The sequence below is a fragment of the Lucilia sericata genome, unplaced genomic scaffold (assembly GCF_015586225.1).
Source record: "Lucilia sericata isolate MDLA Ls3-8-SP2 unplaced genomic scaffold, ASM1558622v1 Contig000674F_arrow, whole genome shotgun sequence".
Classification (NCBI taxonomy): Eukaryota; Metazoa; Arthropoda; class Insecta; order Diptera; family Calliphoridae; genus Lucilia; species Lucilia sericata.
Window position 1 is genome coordinate 207,032 of NW_023994679.1, and position 23,171 is coordinate 230,202.

General features: G+C 29.9%; 1 protein-coding gene across 1 annotated transcript in view; it reads left to right on the forward strand.

Annotated features, from left to right (window-relative positions):
* LOC119607198 (putative polypeptide N-acetylgalactosaminyltransferase 9) overlaps positions 1 to 23,171 on the forward strand; it is a 204,433-nt gene that overhangs the window by 157,262 nt on the left and 24,000 nt on the right. The window contains 1 exon segment of the mRNA XM_037961007.1: positions 16,446 to 16,664. Coding sequence (XP_037816935.1) covers positions 16,446 to 16,664 — 219 coding nt within the window.

Consider the following 23,171-nt stretch of genomic DNA (forward strand, 5'->3'; position numbering starts at 1 on the left):
CTATAGACTAGACTATAACTAGACTATAGACTTAGACTAGAGACTATAGACTATAGACTTAGACTATAGACTAGACTATAGACTAGACTATAGACTAGACTATAGACTAGACTATAGACTAGACTATAGCTAGCTAGACTAGACTATAGACTAGACTATAGACTAGACTATAGACTAGACTATAGACTAGACTATACTAGACTATCGCGTAGACTAGACTATAGACTATAGACTAACTAGACTAGACTATAGACTAGACTATAGACTAGACTATAGACTAGACTATAGCTAGACTATAGACTAGACTATAGACTGACTATAGACTAGACTATAGACTAGACTATAGACTAGACTAGACTATAGACTAGACTATATGACTAGACTATAGATAGACTAGACTATAGACTAGACTATAGACTAGACTATAGACTAGACTATAGACTAGACTATAGACTAGACTATAGACTAGACTATAGACTAGACTATAGACTAGACTATAGACTAGACTATAGACTAGACTATAGACTAGACTATAGACTAGACTATAGACTAGACTATAGATTAGACTATAGACTAGACTATAGATTAGACTATAGACTAGACTATAGACTAGACTATAGACTAGACTATAGACTAGACTATAGACTAGACTATAGACTAGACTATAGACTAGACTATAGACTAGACTATAGACTAGACTATAGACTAGACTATGACTAGACTGTAGACTAGACTATAGACTAGACTAAAGACTAGACTATAGACTAGACTATAGACTAGACTGTAGACTATAGGCTAGACTATAGACTAGACTATAGACTAGACTATAGACTAGACTATAGACTAGACTATAGACTAGACTATAGACTAGACTATAGACTAGACTATAGTATAGACTAGACTATAGACTAGACTAGACTAGACTAGACTAGACTGTAGACTAGACTATAGACTAGACTATAGACTAGACTATAGACTAGACTATAGACTAGACTACAGACAAGACTATAGACTAGACTATAGACTAGACTACAGACAAGACTATAGACTAGAACTATAGAATAGACTGTAGAATTGACTACAGAGTAGACTATAGAGTAGAGTCTAGACTAGAGACTAGACTAGAAGAGGCTATAGGCTATACTTTACACTAAACTATAAAGTAGACTATAGAGTAGAATATTGACGATACTATAGAGTAGACTATATATATATATAGACTAGACCATAGTAGTACAAATAGAGACCATTATAAACTACCCTAATAAAAGTAGTTATTAATGGCTTTGAAGTCAAATAGGTTAACTTTCTTTATTATATTTGATTGCATAGAACGAAGTACATATTACTATGAACAGATCTAGGGAAATTCTGCATTAGTAGTTAACACATTTTAGAAGGTGCTAGAAATTATCATAAAAACTTATACCTATAAAATTTCTAAATCTGAAGTTAACCATTTTGTAATATAAAGCAATTTTAAATGTGTTTGCACTTAATATTGTTTGCTTATACAAATACATCAAACAATCCAATAACATGCATATAATGAATGTATGTATATAATATTTTAAAAAATTTACATATTTTAAAGCTACAATTGATATAAATTCGGTGTAATATATATTTTTTTTACCAACAGATAAGTAATAAATTGTGGAGGCTATAAAAATCTATCAATCAATCAACTCTTTAAATTTTTTGAAAACAAACAAAATAAAAAAATTATTTATTTGCATCAGCAAAATATTTAAAGGCATTTAAATGAGAAAAATGCCATTTAAAGAGGTTTTTAAAATTAAGATAAAAGTATATACGATTTGCGAAAGTATACTTGATATTATTGTTTTATATACATATTTATCTATCGTCATGAAATTAAGTCATACTATGGACTGACTGTTCTATAGTCCACACTATAGACTGTACACTGTTGTCCAGATTAAAGACTCTTCTACAGTCTAGACTCTTCTACAGCATAGACTATTCCATAGTCCAGACTACAGACTGTTCTGTAGTCCAGACTATAGACTGTTCTATAGTCCAGACTGTTCTATAGTATAGACTGTTCTATAGTCCAGACTATAGACTGTTCTATAGTCCAGACTATAGACTGTTCTATAGTCCAGACTATAGATTGTTCTATAGTCCAGACTATAGACTGTTCTATAGTCCAGACTATAGACTGTTCTATAGTCCAGACTATAGACTGTTCTATAGTCCAGACTATAGACTGTTCTATAGTCCAGACTATCGATTGTTCTATAGTCCAGACTATAGACTGTTCTGTAGTCCAGACTATAGACTATTCTATAGTCCAGACTATAGACTATTCTATAGTCCAGACTATAGACTATTCTATAGTCCAGACTATAGACTATTCTATAGTCCAGACTATAGACTATTCTATAGTCCAGACTATAGACTATTCTATAGTCCAGACTATAGACTATTCTATAGTCCAGACTATAGACTATTCTATAGTCCAGACTATAGACTATTCTATAGTCCAGACTATAGACTGTTTTATAGTCCAGACTATAGACTTTTCTATAGTCCAGACCATAGACTGTTCTATAGTCCAGACTATAGACAGTTGTACAGTCCATACTATACTGTTCGTAAGTCCAGACTATAGACTGTTCTAAAGTTCAGTAGTGTTCTATAGTGCAGACCATAGACTGTTCTATGGTCCACGCTATAGACTGTTCTATGGTTCACGCTATAGACTGTTCTATGGTCCACACTATAGACTGTTTATATAGTCCAGACTATAGACTGTTTCTATAGTCCAGACTATAGACTGTTTCTATAGTCCAGACTGTAGACTGTTCTATAGTCCAGACTATAGATTATTCTATAGCACAGACTATAGACTATTCTATAGTCCAGACTATAGACTGTTCTATAGTCCAGACTATAGACTGTTCTATAGTCCAGACAATAGACTGTTCTATAGTCCAGTCTATGGACTGTTTTATAGTCCAGTCTATAGACTGTTCTATAGTCCAGACTATAGACTGTTCTATAGTCCAGACTGTAGACAGTTCTATAGACTAGACTGTTCTATAGTACTATCTGCTAAAATAAGAATAGTTAGTCATTAAGAATTAGAAAAAAATAAATACATTTTAAATCAGTTTCACTACCGTCAAGTAGTATTTATCATCTGTATAAAAACCACAATGAAAGTTTAGTAGATATATTTATAATAGGGTGCTAATTAGTTGAGTGCATAAAATAGAAATCAAATTAAAAAGGGAAAATATTAGGGGCTTTTCCAGAAAAATATTTAAAAATTATAATTTCTTAATAAAGATTCAATTATTGCCTTGAATTGTTAAAACTTGAAGCAAATATGATCACAACTCAGCCAATTTGAGTAGATCGGAAAGGTGATTGGAATGAAGAACTAAACAGAAGGACATTATTTATTTATATTTTAAGTTAAAATTATGGATTTTACTAACGCAAGGATAGACTTGTATATAGTGTTATAAACAAGATGAAGGGTACCATTATATTCTATTAAATTTCCATTAAATCATTTCAAATTTGCCTAATATAATATTAGATTTAAATTATCTACTTTTTCCTATTACTAAAAACTTTCTATAGCATACTTTGTTTGCTGTTCACTTTTCGTAGCATATTTTTAGTAGCTTTTTCCACCATTTTCGAAATGTTTTCTTTAACTTTTTTCTATACATTTTCTTGTTTGCATTTTGATTAATAGTTAATTTATTTAAAATCTTCTCTAGACAAAAAAGAAAAGAACTAGCAATAGAATAAAAAACAAAAAGAACCCTGCACTCTAAAATTTATCTTCTTATAATCTCTGCAGTGACAAGCAAATTCACCAGAATTTACAAACTACAACGAAAAGAAAAGAAAAAAACAATAAGAAATTGGAAGTTGAACAAAAACTAAATTTTCCCCTTTTTGTCATTTTAAAGAAGTTTAAAGTGAACGAAAAATGTTTTAGATTTTCCATTATTTTAACATCTTGCAAGAGAAATGTATGGCAGCATGTAACAGCTTAAGTTTTTAAGGGGAGAAAACCAATTATGATTATACAATTTAAAGCATATTTAAGGGAGCCAACAGAACTCTGAAAAAATTCTTATGTATTTTAGAAAGAAAACTCAAATTTTATGAATTTATTGTAAAAGAAGCAAAAAGTTGTTAGTGATTAAATTAACTTATTTTCTAGTGATAACTTATTTCACACTTTAGCGACTTTATACACTGATTACTTAAAGTTATGAATTTTCAAAGTTTTTTGTCACTTTTTCTCTTAAGTTAATTTTTTCCCCTAAAAGTATGCCACCATTTCCTTATAATATTAAAGCCTCAAGTTATACTTTACTAAAATAAACATTAACTTAAATTTTCCTTTATGCAATGCCTGAAATTATGCTTCCGTATTTATGTTTAACTTAACTTGTTGTATTTGCATACAGTTTCTTTTTTTCTGTTAACATAAACTGCAACAATCATGTAGTAGCAATAAAATTTCATATGCTGATGTATTCACATTATGTATTCTTTTGATGTTTGTATTACTTTTGCATTCCACTTTTTTTGTACTTTAGCAAGACAACATAAATTGGAAATATTTGAGTTATTGGCTGGAAATGCAATCGTGTGTGTTTTGACTTGTTTTTTAAAGGATATATTAAATTGTAGGAAATTGTTTAAGAAATGTAGCTGAAAAGGCAAGGATGTCGAGGATATAAACTACATGGTAATAAAACGTGTAAAATCGAAATGTACGTTCAATGTCTTAAGACATAAACCTAAAACGTTGAATGAGAAATATTTTATACAATCGGACCAAAGATCAGTCTGCACTATAGATCAGTCTACTATGCGTACTATAGGCTGTAGTCTGTGTTCAGATCAGTCTATAATCTGGTCAAATCTGCACTATAGATTAGCCTGAACTTTAGACTAGTCTATAGTCTGGACTATAGATCAGTCTATAGTTTGGATTAGAGATCAGTCTATAGTCTGGACTATAGATTAGTCTATAGTCTGGAATATAGATCTGTATATAGTCTGGACTATAGATCAGTCTATAGTCTGGACTATAGATCAGTCTATAGTCTGGACTATAGATCAGTCTATAGTCTGGACTATAGATCAGTCTATAGTCTGGACTAAAGATCAGTCTATAGTCTGGACTATAGATTAGTCTATAGTCTGGAATATAGATCTGTATATAGTCTGGACTATAGATCAGTCTATAGTTTAGATTAGAGATCAGTCCATAATCTGGTCTACAGCTCAGTCTATAGTCTGGACTATAGATCAGTGTATAGTCTAGACTAAAGATCAGTCTATAGTCTGGACTATAGATCAGTCTATAGTCTGGACTATAGATCAGTCTATAGTCTGGACTATAGATCAGTCTATAGTCTGGACTATAGATCAGTCTATAGTCTGGACTATAGATCAGTCTATAGTCTGGACTATAGATAAGTCTATAGTCTGGACTATAGATCAGTCTATAGTCTGGACTATAGATCAGTCTATAGTCTGGACTATAGATCAGTCTGTAGTCTGGACTATAGATCAGTCTATAGTCTGGACTATAGATCAGTCTATAGTCTGGACTATAGATCAGTCTATAGTCTGGACTATAGATCAGTCTATAGTCTGGACTATAGATCAGTCTATAATCTGGACTATAGATCAGTTTATAGTCTGGACTATAGATCAGTCTATAGTCTGGATTATAGTATGGACTAAAGATCAGTCTATAGTCTGGACTATAAATCAGTCTATAGTTTGGATTAGAGATCATTCTATAGTCTGGACTATAGATCAGTCTATAATCTGGATTATAGATCCATCTATTGTCTGGACTATAGATCAGTCTATAGTCTAGACTATGGATCAGTCTATAGTCTAGACTATGGATCAGTCTATAGTCTGGACTATAGATCAGTCTATAGTCTGGACTATAGATTAGTCTATAGTCTGGACTATAGATCAGTCTATAGTCAGGATTATAGATCAATCTATAGTCTGGACTATAGATCAGTCTATAGTCTGGATTATAGTATGGACTAAAGATCAGTCTATAGTCTGGACTATAAATCAGTCTATAGTTTGGATTAGAGATCATTCTATAGTCTGGACTATAGATCAGTCTATAGTCTGGACTATAGATCAGTCTCTAGTATCGTTTATAGTCTGAACTATATATCAGTCTATAATCTGGACTATAGATCCGTCTATTGTCTGGACTATAGATCAGTCAATAGTCTGGATTGTCGATCCGTCTATACTCTGGACTATAGATCAGTCTATACTCCGGACTATAGATCAGTCTATAGTCTGAACTAGAGATCAGTCTATAGTCTGCGCTAGAGATCAATCTATAGTCCAGACTATATTGCAGTCTATAGTTTGAACATTATATTAGTCTATATTATTGACTATAGATCACTCTATAGTCTGGACAATATATCAGTATATAGTCTTTGCTATAGATCAGTATATAGTCTGGCACTATAGATCACTGTATGTATGATTCAGACAACTGATCCGCCTATAGTCAGGACAATAAATCGTTCTTTATTCTAGCATCTGGTCTGGATCAATCTATAATATGTATACTGAATCAGCTATACATTAGTATATACTATATATCGTTCTGTAGTTTGGTTGATAGATAAGATTATAGTCTGGTTTAAAGAACTTTAGATCAGTCTTATTTTGGATTATAGAGCAGTCTATAGTTTAGACTATAGATCATTCTAATATCTGAGCTATTGGTTATACTGTAGTCCTGACCAGTTGCATTTTGGAGAGATTTTATCTTTGTATTTCCTACTGCTTTCATTTATATATTTTCTATTTAATATTAAAATATAATTTCCTCAGCAAACTTTGACTTAAAAATTCTTTTCCCCTTTTGGTTGCAAATCAGTATCATAAAAAATAGATGTTATATATCTGCGTTATATTTTTTTAGTTTATTTAACGGTCACGTTTTTTTGCTTTCTATTTAAAGTTGACATTCACTTAATAAAAAAAATAATATTTGCTAGAAATGACTTAAGAAGAAAGACAGTGGAACAAGGAATAAAGAATACACCTGGAATTAAAACATTAGAGAGAAAGAAGTAGATTGGATACTAGTCAAGTGATTAGATCTTAGTGGCCTGGTTTGATCTTTAAAGTTATTGGCTTTATAATATAGTTTGTTTCTTTTAATCTCTGTTACCGTGTTCACTCATTCTTACTGCAAGAAGCACGTGTTTGTTTCATAAATATTTTCGTTGCCATTCTTAAACATTTTTCAGTCTTTCAGCTTCATTTCGTTTTCGAATATTTTCTTTTTCCTCTTAACGTCTTCAAAAACAATTTTTCTTCCTAAAAAGGATTTTTTCCCATTTAGTTTTATTTTATGTTCGTCTATTTATTTAAAATCTAAAAGAGAACGCTACAAAATATTAAGATGCTTGACGTAAGCAGCAAAAGAAAAGAAACTAAAACTTAGTTGTTTCTATGCTACTACTTCATTGCATATTTATAAGTGCTTTTTGAAGTAAAGCATACTTTTAGGATGAATGTATATTTGATATTTAAAGCATACTTTTAAGTGTTCTAGAGTTTATGTTAAGAATTTTAAGGGTCTTGTTTTGTTTTCTTTTTATTAACTAATTATATTTAAATTTATTATGTTTAAGGTGAATGAAAATATTTCAAATATTTTTATATTTTATTATTAATTAAGTGGTTAGTAAATAATATCATTAAATAAATACTTTTGTATAGAGAATTAACTTTTTTTAATAATTATGTATTTAAATAGATTGGTTTTTGAAAATATTGTGATTTTTTAAAAAATCCAGCAGATAATTAAACAACAATACCTGTCTACATAAAGCCATGATATACGATATCTGCAAAATTAAACCCTGAAAATCAAACAAATTTATTAAGCCCCAATGACCAAAATATTCAACTATTGCAAGCTCTCATCACCTAATAATTTTAGTATGTTTTAAAATGCCAAATGAAGAAACTAATTTCTAAATAAACCAATTAATCCCTTAGTCCATTAAGGGTTAATTGTAAATCTAACAATTGCAAATATTAATTTTATTGAATTTAATATTTATTAAACATTTTTTTTCCACACCTGATTGAACAATTTAATTGCCTTTTGATGGAAAAAATAATATTAATTTTTCTACAAAAAACATAAAAATTACATTATGTCTTTCTATAAAATTAAAACATTAATACAAATTATTATTATTAATAAAAACAATAATCTACTTTAGAAAGCAAATAAATATATATATATATACAAAATTTTTATAAAAAATTATCGTAAAGCTTAAAATATTAAAAACAATATGCAATTTTGCTTCACAAAAATATGTTTAACAAAATCCTCACATAATCTTCCAAGATTAAAAAAAAATTATATACTACTGTACATATACAATTTATAATCATAAACCATTTACTTATGTCTATTTATATAGTTTTTTAAATATATATATTATAATTTGCTTATTAAATCAACTTCTTATATGTTTTCGTTAGTTTTTACTCACTTTAAACAATATTTAAAGCCCCAAAGTATACTACACTTCGGTATGTTTTTGTAGTAGTGTGGGCTCCCTAAAGTATTTAATATTTTATATCATCATTAAATCTGTTAAGTATGCAACAGTTTTTATTAGCAATCATGGTTTTTAGTAATTAAGATTTGAATATTTAAGTTCCAGAACTGTAGATAAATAAAGTTTTATGTTAAGAAAAATGTAAAGAGGAGACTACTCTACAATACACCACACTAAACTAGACTACTACAGTACACTACAGTAGACGACACAATAGACTAAACTATAGACTAGAATAGAGACTAGACTATAGACTAGACATAGGCCAGACTATAGACTAGATTACACTACACTACATTAGATCACAATAGACAGATAGACTAGACTATAGACTAGACTATAGACTAGACTATAGACTAGACTATAGACTAGACTATAGACTAGACTATAGACTAGACTATAGACTAGACTATAGACTAGACTATAGACTAGACTATAGACTAGACTATAGACTAGACTATAGACTAGACTATAGACTAGACTATAGACTAGACTATAGACTAGACTATAGACTAGACTATAGACTAGACTATAGACTGGACTATAGACTAGACGATAGACTGGACTATAGACTAGACTATAGACTAGACATAGATGGACTATAGACTGGACTATAGACTTATACTATAGACTGGACTAATAGACGTAATAGACTAGATAGACCTAGACTATAGACTAGACTATAGACTAGACTATAGACTAGACTATAGACTAGACTATAGACTAGACTATAGACTAGACTATAGACTAGACTATAGACTAGACTATAGACTAGACTATAGACTAGACTATAGACTAGACTATAGACTAGACTATAGACTAGACTATAGACTAGACTATAGACTAGACTATAGACTAGACTATAGACTAGACTATAGACTAGACTATAGACTAGACTATAGACTAGACTATAGACTAGACTATAGACTAGACTATAGACTAGACTATAGACTAGACTATAGACTAGACTATAGCTAGACTATAGACTAGACTATAGACTAGACTATAGACTAGACTATAGACTAGACTATAGACTAGACTATAGACTAGACTATAGACTAGACTATAGACTAGACTATAGGCTAGACTATAGACTAGACTATAGACTAGACTATAGACTAGACTATAGACTAGACTATAGACTAGACTATAGACTAGACTATAGACTAGACTATAGACTAGACTATAGACTAGACTATAGACTAGACTATAGACTAGACTATAGACTAGACTATAGACTAGACTATAGACTAGACTATAGACTAGACTATAGACTAGACTATAGACTAGACTATAGACTAGACTATAGACTAGGACTATAGACTAGGACTATAGACTAGACTATAGACTAGACTATAGACTAGGACTATAGACTAGACTATAGACTAGACTATAGACTAGACTATAGACTAGACTATAGACTAGACTATAGACTAGACTATAGACTAGACTATAGACTAGACTATAGACTAGACTATAGACTAGACTATAGACTAGACTATAGACTAGACTATAGACTAGACTATAGACTAGACTATAGACTAGACTATAGACTAGACTATAGACTAGACTATAGACTAGACTATAGACTAGACTATAGACTAGACTATAGACTAGACTATAGACTAGACTATAGACTAGACTATAGACTAGACTATAGACTAGACTATAGACTAGACTATAGACTAGACTATAGACTAGACTATAGACTAGACTATAGACTATAGACTAGACTATAGACTAGACTATAGACTAGACTATAGACTAGACTATAGACTAGACTATAGACTAGACTATAGACTAGACTATAGACTAGACTATAGACTAGACTATAGACTAGACTATAGACTAGACTATAGACTAGACTATAGACTAGACTATAGACTAGACTATAGACTAGACTATAGACTAGACTATAGACTAGACTATAGACTAGACTAGACTAGACTAGACTAGACTAGACTAGACTAGACTAGACTAGACTAGACTAGACTAGACTAGACTAGACTAGACTAGACTAGACTACACTAGACTAGACTAGACTAGACTATAGAATAGACTAGACTAGACTATAGAATAGACTAGACCATAGACTAGACTATACACTAGACTATAAACTGGACTATAGACTAGACTATAGACTAGACTATAAACTAGACCATAAACTAGACTATATACTAGACTATAGACTAGATTATAGACTTGACTATAGACATGACTATATACTTGACTATAGACTTGACTGTAGACTTGACTATAGACTAGACCATAGGCAAGACTATAGACCATGCCATAGACTTCACTATAATTTGATCTACAGTTTAGTGTATAGTCTGGTTTATAGTATTGACTTTTGTTTATAGTCTAGCCCGTAGTCTAATGTGTAGTCTACTATTTAGTCAGTATTCTAGTGTATAGTCAGTCCATACCATAGTCTGATCTATAGTCTGCTCTATAGACTAGACTATAGATTAGAATATAGACTAGAATATAGATTAAACTATAGACTTGACTATAGACTACACTATAGATTAGACTAAACTATAGTCTAGTCTATGTTTTAGTATATTGTCTATGGTATAGTCTAGTCTACAGACTAGTATATAGTCTAGTCTGTAGTTTGGTATATAATTTAGTCACTTTAGTCTATAGTCTAGCCCATAGTCTGGTCTATATTCTAGTCTATAATATTGTATTTAGTCTCCGTGTTGTCTTTAGTCTAGTCTATAATCTGCTCTATATTCTAGTTGTAGCCTATTCGATAAACTACTCTACTCTATATTCTAGTCTAAATTTTAGTATTTGTTCTAGTTTATAGTCGAGTCTGTAGCCTAGTCTATAGTTTGGTCTAAAGTCTAGTCTATAGTATAGTCTAGTGTATATCTTAGTCTGTAGTCTATTCCATAGTCTAGTGTGTAGCCTAGTCTATAGTCTATTCTATAGTTTAGTCTTTATTGTGTAGTTATATAGTATATAGTTTAGTCTAAAGTATATTCTATATTCTAGTCTATAGGCAAGACTAAAAACGATATATAGTCTATATTCTTTTCTATAATCTATTCTGTGACCTTTTTCGTAGTCCAAACTAACACCCTGACCCTTGTCTTCTTCCCTTCTACCTTTGCCTGATAAAAATCCTCTAGCAAAAAACCTTGACTAAAGTCTTAAAGATGTATCTGTATTCTGTTCATTTAAATTTTTAAGATAATTTTGACATTTAAAGAATATATTTACCCAAAATATTGACTCTCAATTACATGCAACATAATTATTGTTGAAAAAATTAAAGCATACTTTTAAGTGTAAGCACTTATTGTAAATATGAAGCATAATTAAAGAGTAGAATCAAATAAGAAAAATATATATATTTTTTATATTATTCAGTTGCTTTATCCATATATTTGTTTGTTAATTTAAAGTTATTTAAAGCAACGTATTTTAACATACCTTTTCGGTAGTGTAGTTTTTTTTTATCCATTTTCTGGTAATATTATCATCATTTTTTATAAATTTTTTCACATATGACTTGTTTTTATGTCCTTGGGGACTTTTGAATGACAAATTGTGAATGTGTTGGGTTTTTTTGTATGTTTTTTCTACCCCGACTCTTTTAGGCATTTATCATTTCTCCGCACCCGGTTTTTTATATGTTTTTTTTTTATAGTGTAGTTTCGAATTTAAATCCCCTCTCAAATAAAAATAACTTGGATATATTTGTTTGTTTTTGAATGAACTGGTATGTGTATGTGTCAATATACTTATATGCTTTTTTAGATGTGTTTGTAATCCATTTATTTGTGTGTGTTTTTTGTAGGTAAAATATAAAATAAAGTGGATTTATTTCATTCCTTTTCTTTTCCTTCTTAAGTTTTTCTCCCATTTTTGGTAATTTTTTTCGTTCGAGATGATATTTATATTAATTTTCTTTTGATAAGGTTGATTGGTTTCTTTATTTGGGGTTATAAAATCGAACTATTTGCGGGGGGTTTCACAAAATTGAATGGATTTTTTTTTGTTTTTACATCCTTATAAGTAAAATGAAGATGTGCTAATTTCATTTTCGATAATGTATAAGGAATTTGCCAATAAATTATGAAGATTTATGTAGTATACTTTTAGGCTGAAATAAGATTAAATAATGTAGTATACTTTGTAGCGAAATATAATTTACAGAAAATACTATGAATTACTTATCATTACAGTCTTAAGTTTATTAATTAACAAACATAATTTTTATTATTTATTTAGTCCAAACTAACACCCTGACCCTTGTCTTCTTCCCTTCTACCTTTGCTTGATAAAAATCCTCTAGCAAAAAACCTTGACTCTCTCTAGTCTCTTACTCACTCTTCAACACTTTTCATAACTTTCGCTTTTCTTCCCATCTTCTATTCGTATAACTGCATTTTGTTTACCCTTGTTTTCACCAACTCGTTGTCAATTGTTTGGAATAAAAAAAAAAACTCTTAGCATACTTTTAGGTACTATACCAAAACATAAAGCGTAAAAGAACGAATGAAAAGCATAGAAATACTTGAATTTTTATATAATAACGCTATTTATACTTGAGTCTGAAAAATAAAAGAAAATCCTGGCATTATATTAGAATTCTTTAGGTCTTTCTTTCTTTCCTTTCACGCTTTTACAAAACAAAAACGAAAAAAATAATAAAAAAACACTAAATTATTTAAACACACTTTGAGTAAGGTCATGATTTATATTTTAATAAACATCATTTAAAGTGTCAAAAAATATGAAATATTTTACACGGCTGTTGTTTTAGACTAAAGATTAACAAAAAATATAATGTTAGTAATAATTTATTTAAAGCAATTCAAGGATTTTTGCAGAAAAGCAGTTAATTTATTGAAGACGTGTTTTTTTTTAATAAATCTTAAAGAAACATTAGGTTTATATCATAAACCTATAAATAAAATTGATTAACTGAGTCCTTGCTAGCAAAGAATAGAAATCTATTTAAAATTTAGCAAAGACATTCTGTACACTAGACTATAGACCATATATAAGACATATTCCAAACAATAGACGGACTTGAATACATTGCAGACTATAGACTAGACCATAGTTCGGACTATACAAAGCTTTAGTTCATGTCTAGTTTAGTTCTAGTTCAGTTCTAGTTCAGTTCTAGTTCAGTTCAAGTTCAGTTCTAGTTCAGTTCTAGTTCAGTTAGTCAGTTCTAGTTCAGTTCTAGTTCAGTTCTAGTTCAGTTCTAGTTCAGTTCTAGTTCAGTTCTAGTTCAGTTCTAGTTCAGTTCTAGTTCAGTTCTAGTTCAGTTCTAGTTCAGTTCTAGTTTAGTTCAGTTCTAGTTCAGTTCTAGTTCAGTTCTAGTTCAGTTCTAGTTCAGTTCTAGTTCAGTTCTAGTTCAGTTCTAGTTCTAGTTCAGTTCTAGTTCAGTTCTAGTTCAGTTCTAGTTCAGTTCTAGTTCAGTTCTAGTTCAGTTCTAGTTCAGTTCTAGTCAGTTCTAGTTCAGTTCTAGTTCAGTTCTAGTTCAGTTCTAGTTCAGTTCTAGTTCAGTTCTAGTTCAGTTCTAGTTCAGTTCTAGGTTCAGTTCTAGTTCAGTTCTAGTTCAGCTCTAGTTCAGTTCTACTTCAGTTCTTGTTTAGTTCTAGTTCAGTTCTAGTTCTGTTGTAGTTCTGTTGTAGTTCAATTCTAGTTCTGTTCTAGTTCTGTTCCAGTTCTGTTCTAGTTCTGTTCTAGTTCTGTTCTAGTTCTGTTTCTATTTCTGTCTAGTCTGTATCTAGTTCTGTTCTATTCTGTTCTAGTTCTGTTTCTAGTCTGTTCTAGTTCTATTCTAGTTCCGTCAAGTTCTGTTCTAGTTCAGTTCTAGTTCAGTTCGTTCTAGTCTGTTCTAGTCTGTTCTGTTCTAGGTCTGTTTCTAATTCTGTTCTAGTTTCTGTTCAAGTTCTGTTCTAGTTCTGTTCTAGTTCTGTTTCTAGGTCTGTTTCTAGTTCTGTTCTAGTTCTGTTCTAGTTCTGTTCTAGTTCTGTTCTAGTTCTGTCTATATTCTGTGTCTAATTCTGTTCTAGTTTCTGTTCTAGTTCTGTTCTAGTTCTGTTCTAGTTCTGTTCTGTTCTAGTTCTGTCTAGTTCTGTTTATAGTCATTTCTAGTTTCTAGGTGCTGTTCTAGTTCTGTCTAGTTCTGTTCTAGTTCTGTTTCTAGTTCTGTTCTAGTTTCTGTTGTCTAGTTTCTGTTCCTAGTTCTGTTCTAGTTCTGTTCTAGTTCTGTTCTAGTTCTGTTCTAGTTCTGTTCTAGTTCTGTTCTAGTTCTGTTCTAGTTCTGTTCTAGTTCTGTTCTAGTTCTGTTCTAGTTCTGTTCTAGTTCTGTTCTAGTTCTAGTTCTGTTCTAGTTCTGTTCTAGTTCTGTTCTAGTTCTGTTCAAGTTCTGTTCTAGTTCTGTTCTAGTTCTGTTCTAGTTCTGTTCTAGTTCTGTTCTAGTTCTGTTCTAGTTCTGTTCTAGTTCTGTTCTAGTTCTGTTCTAGTTCTGTTCTAGTTCTGTTCTAGTTTTGTTCTAGTTCTGTTCTAGTTCTGTTCTAGTTCTGTTCTAGTTCTGTTCTAGTTCTGTTCTAGTTCTGTTCTAGTTCTGTTCTAGTTCTGTTCTAGTTCTGTTCTAGTTCTGTTCTAGTTCTGTTCTAGTTCTGTTCTAGTTCTGTTCTAGTTTCTAGTTCTGTTCTAGTTCTGTTTAGTTCTGTTCTAGTTCTGTTCTAGTTTTGTTCTAGTTCTGTTCTAGTTCTGTTCTAATTCTGTTCTATTTCTGTTCTAGTTCTGTTATAGATCTGTTATAGTTCAGTTCTAGTTCAGTTCTAGTTCAGAACTAGTTTTTCTTTTATTTAAACATAATATTTTTTTTATTAATATATCGTTTACTTAGTTTATGGCTTCCTGCATATTACTCGTGTTAATAATTAAACAATTTATTCTTAAATATTTCATTAAATAAAATAACCCTTGAGCTTTTACAAACATTACACCAGCTATAGTCTGAAATCCTTTTAACGTTTTATCTTTCAATTTGCCAGCAACAAAATTGTTGGAATGTTAAAAAAAATATATGTATATTCCAAATAAAAACAACAAAATATGAATATGAAATTGCTACGTGAACGATACTGTAACATGTGTAAATTAAATACTCCTGTAGCTCTAAAATCGTTACAAAAGCTTTTGTTATATGTATACTTAGTATGTTCGTTGTCTGTGTGTTGGTTTTCCGTGTATTGTTTATTGTTTTCTAAAGGATTCTAAACTCAAGAGAAAAAGAACCTCAGATTCTAATGGGGATAAATGTGGGAAAAAATAAGTTGAACAAAAAAAATGTAGATTGAAATACAGAGATTTAAAAGAATGGTTTGTAAGGCAAACTTTTTGAATGTAGTGTAGATTTTCACAAATTGTTATCTTAAAGTACTTTTAAAGTTCTGTAGCAAGTGGACAATACATTTTCAAGCAATAGTTGTTCTGCATATGAAGCTAATAGTTTACATTGAAGATTGTATAGAAAACATTTTTTATCTTACCTAATATTGGCATTTTCTACACTCACTTTTTGTTTGCGAGTTTTTCTAAACAACTAGAATAGAATTTTCACATAAAATGAAAAATACCTGAACATATTTTCCCTGCAATTTAATTCCAGCTAAATCCATTAAGTATTTAAGCAGATTTTATTCTAAATGTTGCAAAAAAACTCTTTGATTTTTTCCAGGAATATGTGTTATTTTCAAAACCATTTTAATTAATTTAAATATTTTCTTTTTTCTTCTCTCTTTTTAGAATTCTGCCGAACCTGTCTACTCACCCACCATGGCCGGTGGCTTATTTTCCATAGATCGTGAATTCTTCGAATTATTGGGTACTTATGATTCCGGTTTCGATATTTGGGGTGGTGAGAATCTAGAGCTGTCATTTAAGACTTGGATGTGCGGTGGTACTTTGGAAATTGTGCCATGTTCCCATGTGGGTCATATCTTTAGAAAGAGATCACCGTATAAGGTAAGTTTAAGATAAGTTTAGTTAAGATGAAATGTAAAGATTTGTAAAAAAAGGAGTGGATTAAGAAGTGCGGTGCTACCGACATTTTAAGTTAAACTTTCCAAAGGAAATTTACATAATGTAGAATGTATTAAAGGAAATTTGCAAGATGCAAAATAAAAAATTACTCTATGTAAAGTTTTCCAATGAATTTTTTACATCATGTAAAATTTTCGAAATAATAGTTTACATTATAAAAGCTTTTCTATTAAATTGTTTACGCGATATAAAAAATCAATACTATTTTTTACTTTATGTAAAATTTTCCAAAGTAATGTTTACATTATGTTAAATATTCTAACAAATTGTTTACATTAAATAAAAAAATCTTAATAATTGTTTACATCATGTAAAAAAAAATCAAAATAATAGTTTACATTATTTAAAAAATTCAGTAAAATTGTTTACATGGTGCATAAACTTTAAAATAATTGTTTACACTATGTGAAAAAAAAATTTGTAAAGCATTGTTTTACATCATGTAAAGTTTTCTGTAGGATTGTTTACACTTTGTAAGTGTCTAGAGATTACGAATGTTTGTATGAATTGTTTATATAATATAAAAATATCCAAATAATTGTTAACATGAAGTAAAATTTAAAAAATAATTGTTTAAATGTGTTGTTTACATTTTGTAAAACGTTCAATAAGTGTTTACACAATGTAAAAATTTCGAAATAAATCTAAGAAAATCATGTACAATTTTTTAACATTGTGTAAAATTGTCAAAATATATTTAAATCGTTGTAAAAACAGTTAATGAATTATTTACATAATGTAAAAATTTGCGAAATAATTGTTTATATTATATAACATTTTAAAAGAATTGTTTACATCATGTAAAATTTGTTGGTTAGTCAGTTAGTTAGTCAGTCAGTCAGTCAGTAGTTAGTTAGTTAGTTAGTTAGTTAGTTAGTTAGTTAGTAGTTAGTTAGTTAGTAGTTTGTTAGTTAGTAGTTAGTTAGTTAGTTAGTTAGTAGTAGTTAGTTAGTTAGTAGTTAGTTAGTTAGTAGTTAGTTAGTTAGTTAGTTAGTTAGTTAGTTAGTTAGTAGTTAGTTAGTTAGTTAGTTAGTTAGTTAGTTAGTTAGTCGTTAGTTAGTTAGTTAGTTAGTTAGTTAGTAGTAGTTAGTTAGTTAGTAGTTAGTAGTTAGTTAGTTAGGTAGTTAGTTAGTTAGTTAGTAGTAGTTAGTTAGTTAGTTAGTTAGTTAGTTAGTTAGTAGTTAGTTAGTTAGTTAGTTAGTTAGTAGTTAGTTAGTTAGTTAGTTAGTTAGTTAGTTAGTTAGTAGTTAGTTAGTTAGTTAGTTAGTTAGTTAGTAGTTAGTTAGTTAGTTAGTTAGTTAGTTAGTTAGTTAGTAGTTAGTTAGTTAGTTAGTTAGTTAGTTAGTTAGTTAGTTAGTTAGTTAGTTAGTTAGTTTAGTAGTAGTTAGTTAGTTAGTTAGTTAGTTAGTTAGTTAGTTAGTTAGTTAGTTAGTAGTTAGTTAGTAGTAGTTAGTTAGTTAGTTAGTTAGTTAGTTAGTTAGTTAGTTAGTTAGTTAGTTAGTTAGTAGTAGTTAGTTAGTTAGTTAGTTAGTTAGTTAGTAGTTAGTTAGTTAGTTAGTTAGTTAGTTAGTTAGTTAGTTAGTAGTTAGTTAGTTAGTTAGTAGTTAGTTAGTTAGTTAGTTAGTTAGTTAGTTAGTTAGTTAGTTAGTTAGTTAGTTAGTTAGTTAGTTAGTTAGTTAGTTAGTTAGTTAGTTAGTTAGTTAGTTAGTTAGTTAGTTAGTTAGTTAGTTAGTTAGTTAGTTAGTTAGTTAGTTAGTTAGTAGTAGTTAGTTAGTTAGTTAGTTAGTTAGTTAGTTAGTTAGTTAGTTAGTTAGTAGTTAGTTAGTTAGTTAGTAGTTAGTTAGTTAGTTAGTTAGTTAGTTAGTTAGTTAGTTAGTTAGTTAGTTAGTTAGTTAGTTAGTTAGTTAGTAGTTAGTTAGTTAGTTAGTTAGTTAGTTAGTTAGTAGTAGTTAGTTAGTTAGTTAGTTAGTTAGTTAGTTAGTTAGTTAGTTAGTTAGTTAGTTAGTTAGTTAGTTAGTTAGTTAGTTAGTTAGTTAGTTAGTTAGTTAGTTAGTAGTTAGTTTAGTTAGTTAGTTAGTTAGTTAGTTAGTTAGTTAGTTATTAGTAGTAGTAGTTAGTTAGTAGTTAGTTAGTTAGTTAGTTAGTAGTTAGTTAGTAGTAGTAGTAGTTAGTTAGTTAGTTAATTAGGTTAGTTAGTTAGTAGTAGTTAGTTAGTTAGTTAGTAGTAGTTAGTTAGTTAGTTAGTTCGTTAGTTAGTTAGTGTTAGTTAGTTAGTTAGTTAGTAGTTAGTTAGCTAGTTATGTTAGTTAGTTAGTTAGTTAGTTAGTTAGTAGTTAGTTAGTTAGTTGTTAAGTTAGTTAGTTAGTTAGTTAGTTAGTTAGTTAGTTAGTTAGTTAGTTAGTAGTTACTTACTTAGTAGTTTAGTTTAGTTAGTTAATATTGATTTGCACCATGTAAGACTTCTCAGTATAGTTTACATCGTGTAAAATTGTCTTCTAAATTGATCCATGAAGTACAATTTCCTACAGCATTGTTACATTGTGTAAAAAATCGGATAATATTGTTTACATCGTGTAAAATTGTTGAAAATATTTATGCAACATGCATAGAAAGTATATCAATTGTTAACATCGTGTAGAAATTCTTAAAAAATTCTTTACATCATGTAAAAATTACAAAATATTTAATTGTACACAATAAGTTTCTAAAGAACTGTTTACTTCATGTAACATATTGCAAATAATTGTTTACATTGTGTAAAAATTTCTTATGTATTCATTACATCGTGTAAAATATTCTAAATAATTATTTACATCATGTAAAATTGATGAAAGAAGCCTTCATTTCATGTAAAATGTTATTTTTTTTAATGATTAAATGTATTTAGTAATGTTTTCAGTAACAATTTTAATAACAAGAATCCAGAAAAACTAGTCGGTAAAGTAAAACCGTAATCCCCTAGATACACAGGATATAAAATCACCGCTATTCAACACAATTAAAAATAACTGTGACGACCATAGGCGAGGTATATGGTCGGTCACTTTGAAATTTCAACTTTATTTTTATTAATCAAGAACAGAGCATAAATTTATACATTCTTCCAGTGGGTGTACAGCGCCACAACACATAGTCTACTCATAACAAAAACAATATATACAAAGTCAAATATTATACTTCAAAACCAGTTACCGCGTCACAACGTATGAATGTAAACCTCCTAGGCCGCCATATCCTTACATCGGTTTATGTGTGTGTGTGAGAGAGTTTAGGAAAGTGTGGCCACAACACAGATTGTACAATATGAGACAACTAAAGGTTTACTGTGAGTCAGAGTATGTTTTTTAAACGAAAACACGAAACAGGAGACCACAACTAAAATTGGTCATACCAAAAAGAAAGAACAACTTATTCATGAACGAGAATGTTTGCAAGTGAAACAATTAAAATTTTCAAAAGTAATTCCATGGTAAAATTTAGTTAAGGCAAACCACCATATAGTAATGTTTATGACAGAATTTTACATTGCGTAAAGTTTTTTTTCTATATAGAAAATATTACTTCAAGTAAACCAAGTAACTTCTTTAAATGAACATTTAACATGAGGTAAACAATAATTTAAAACAATTTACATGAAGTAAACAAATATTTACATGATGAAAACCAACCCTTAGAAACTTTAACATCATGTAAACAAGTCTTTAGAACATTTTACATCAGGTAAACTATACCATGGACAAGTTTACATGATACAAAAGATCATTTTGAACAATTTACATGATGTAGACTATACTTGAGATAATTTTCAAATATTTAAAAAAATCTAAACAATTACATTAAGCATTTTACATGATGTAAACAATTCCTTATAACAATTTACATGATGTAAACAACTCCTTATAATATTTTACATCATGTAAACAATAATTTAAAACAATTTACATTATGTAAACAATTATTTACATAATGTAAAATACTATTTACTTGATGTAAACAAACTACTGAAAATTTACATGATGTCTTCAAAACAGTTTACATCATATAAACTTTACCATAAATGATTTAACATGAAGTAAATAATTACTTACATGATGTAAACAATTATTTACACAATGTAAACAATCGTACAGAAAGTTGTAAATGATGTAGACTAGTCATTAAATAATTTTATATAATGTAAACAATTCTGTAGAATATTATACATGATGTAAACAATTCCTTAGAACATTTTTCCAGATATAAATAATATTATAGAATATTTTGACACATACCGTACTATGGGCTTAACATTAAAATTATATTTTTTCATGTAATAGTAACTTTACATTCAGTTTTCTACATATGTATTTGGTAAAAAAGTGTCATTGTCATTTTATTTAAATTCAACGTTATACTTTGTGTAATACACTGGATAAATTAAAAATCAACATGAAAACAATCAAAAGCATAAAATTATACACGCATTCCTACACACATATACCCCTTAACACTACCCAGCGGTTCGAAAAGGGGCCTAACATACTAGTGTTCAAAACTAACATTTAAAGGGGACGATCAAAAAAATTGATTTAGAAAAGATCACTTCTATGTTAATCTCTAAAACCTAGTTCAACAGTTGATCAAAGCAACATATCTCTAGAATACTTTTAGACGGACTGACTGACAACCTGCTATATACTTAGGACAAGTAAAGTAACAATGAACCCTAAAATATACAGTAGAACTATTGCCTTGAAGTTACACAAAAACTGCCGGAATCATATGTAATTTTATACGTATTACTACAGTAAAATAGGCACGTTTTTGTGTGTGGAACTGTGTTTTCGCCTAGTATACTCTAGGGAGCTGAAAAAATAACTCTCACTGTTACTAACACATGTTCAAACTCATGTACACACAAATGTCACTTGTGTCCACTTTAATAGAGAGTAAAAACAAGTTATTTGTTGCTGTTGTTTTTCTGTGTTTTTAAATATAAAACCGGAAAATTCTAAAAACAAAGAATGTAAAACAATTGCAAAAGCAAACATTATTCGTGAAAATGTCCTGACCACTGGTCATGTTTTAACAATTAATGTACACTGTATGTGTATGAAATATAAATATGTATGTATGAGAGGACAGGAAACCTGCATACATACAATGGGGCATAAATATGGTGCGTGGGATATAGTGGGATAAAAACAGAACTAGAACAGAACTAGAACAGAAACTAGAAAAGAACTAGAACAGAACTAGAACAGAACTAGAACAGAACTAGAACAGAACTAGAACAGAACTAGAACAGAACTAGAACAGAACTAGAACAAAACTAGAACAGAACTAGAACAGAACTAGAACAGAACTAGAACAGAACTAGAACAGAAAGAACAGAACTAGAACAGAACTAGAACAGAACTAGAACAGAACTAGAACAGAACTAGAACAAATAGAACAGAACTAGAACTAGAACAGAACTAGAACAGAACTAGAACAGAACTAGAACAGAACTAGAACAGAACTAGAACAGAACTAGAACAGAACTAGAACAGAACTAGAACTTGAACAGAACTAGAACAGAACTAGAACAGAACTAGAACAGAACTAGAACAGAACTAGAACAGAACTAGAACAGAACTAGAACAGAACTAGAACAGAACTAGAACAGAACTAGAACAGAACTAGAACAGAACTAGAACAGAACTAGAACTACAACTAGAACAGAACTAGAACTAGAACAGAACAGAACTAGAACAGAACTAGAACAGAACTAGAACAGAACAGAACTAGAACTAGAACAGAACTAGAACAGAACTAGAAGAACTAGAACAGAACTAGAACAGAACTAGAACAGAACTAGAACAGAACTAGAACAGAACTAGAACAGAACTAGAACAGAACTAGAACATAAAACTAGAACAGAACTAGAACAGAACTCGAAACAGAACTCGAACAGAACTAGAACAGAACTAGAACAGAACTAGAACAGAACTAGAACAGAACTAGAACAGAACTAGAACAGAACAGAACTAGAACAGAACTCGAACAGAACTAGAACAGAACTAGAACAGAACTAGAACAGAACTAGAACAGAACTAGAACAGAACTAGAACAGAACTAGAACAGAACTAGAACAGAACTAGAACAGAACTAGAACAGAACTAGAACAGAACTAGAACAGAACTAGAACAGAACTAGAACAGAACTAGAACAGAACTAGAACAGAACAGAACTAGAACAGAACTAGAACAGAACTAGAACAGAACTAGAACAGAACAGAAACTAGAACAGAACTAGAACAGAACAGAACAGAACTAGAACAGAACTAGAACAGAACTAGAACAGAACTAGAACAGAACTAGAACAGAACTAGAACAGAACTAGAACAGAACTAGAACAGAACTAGAACAGAACTAGAACAGAACTAGAACAGAACTAGAACAGAACTAG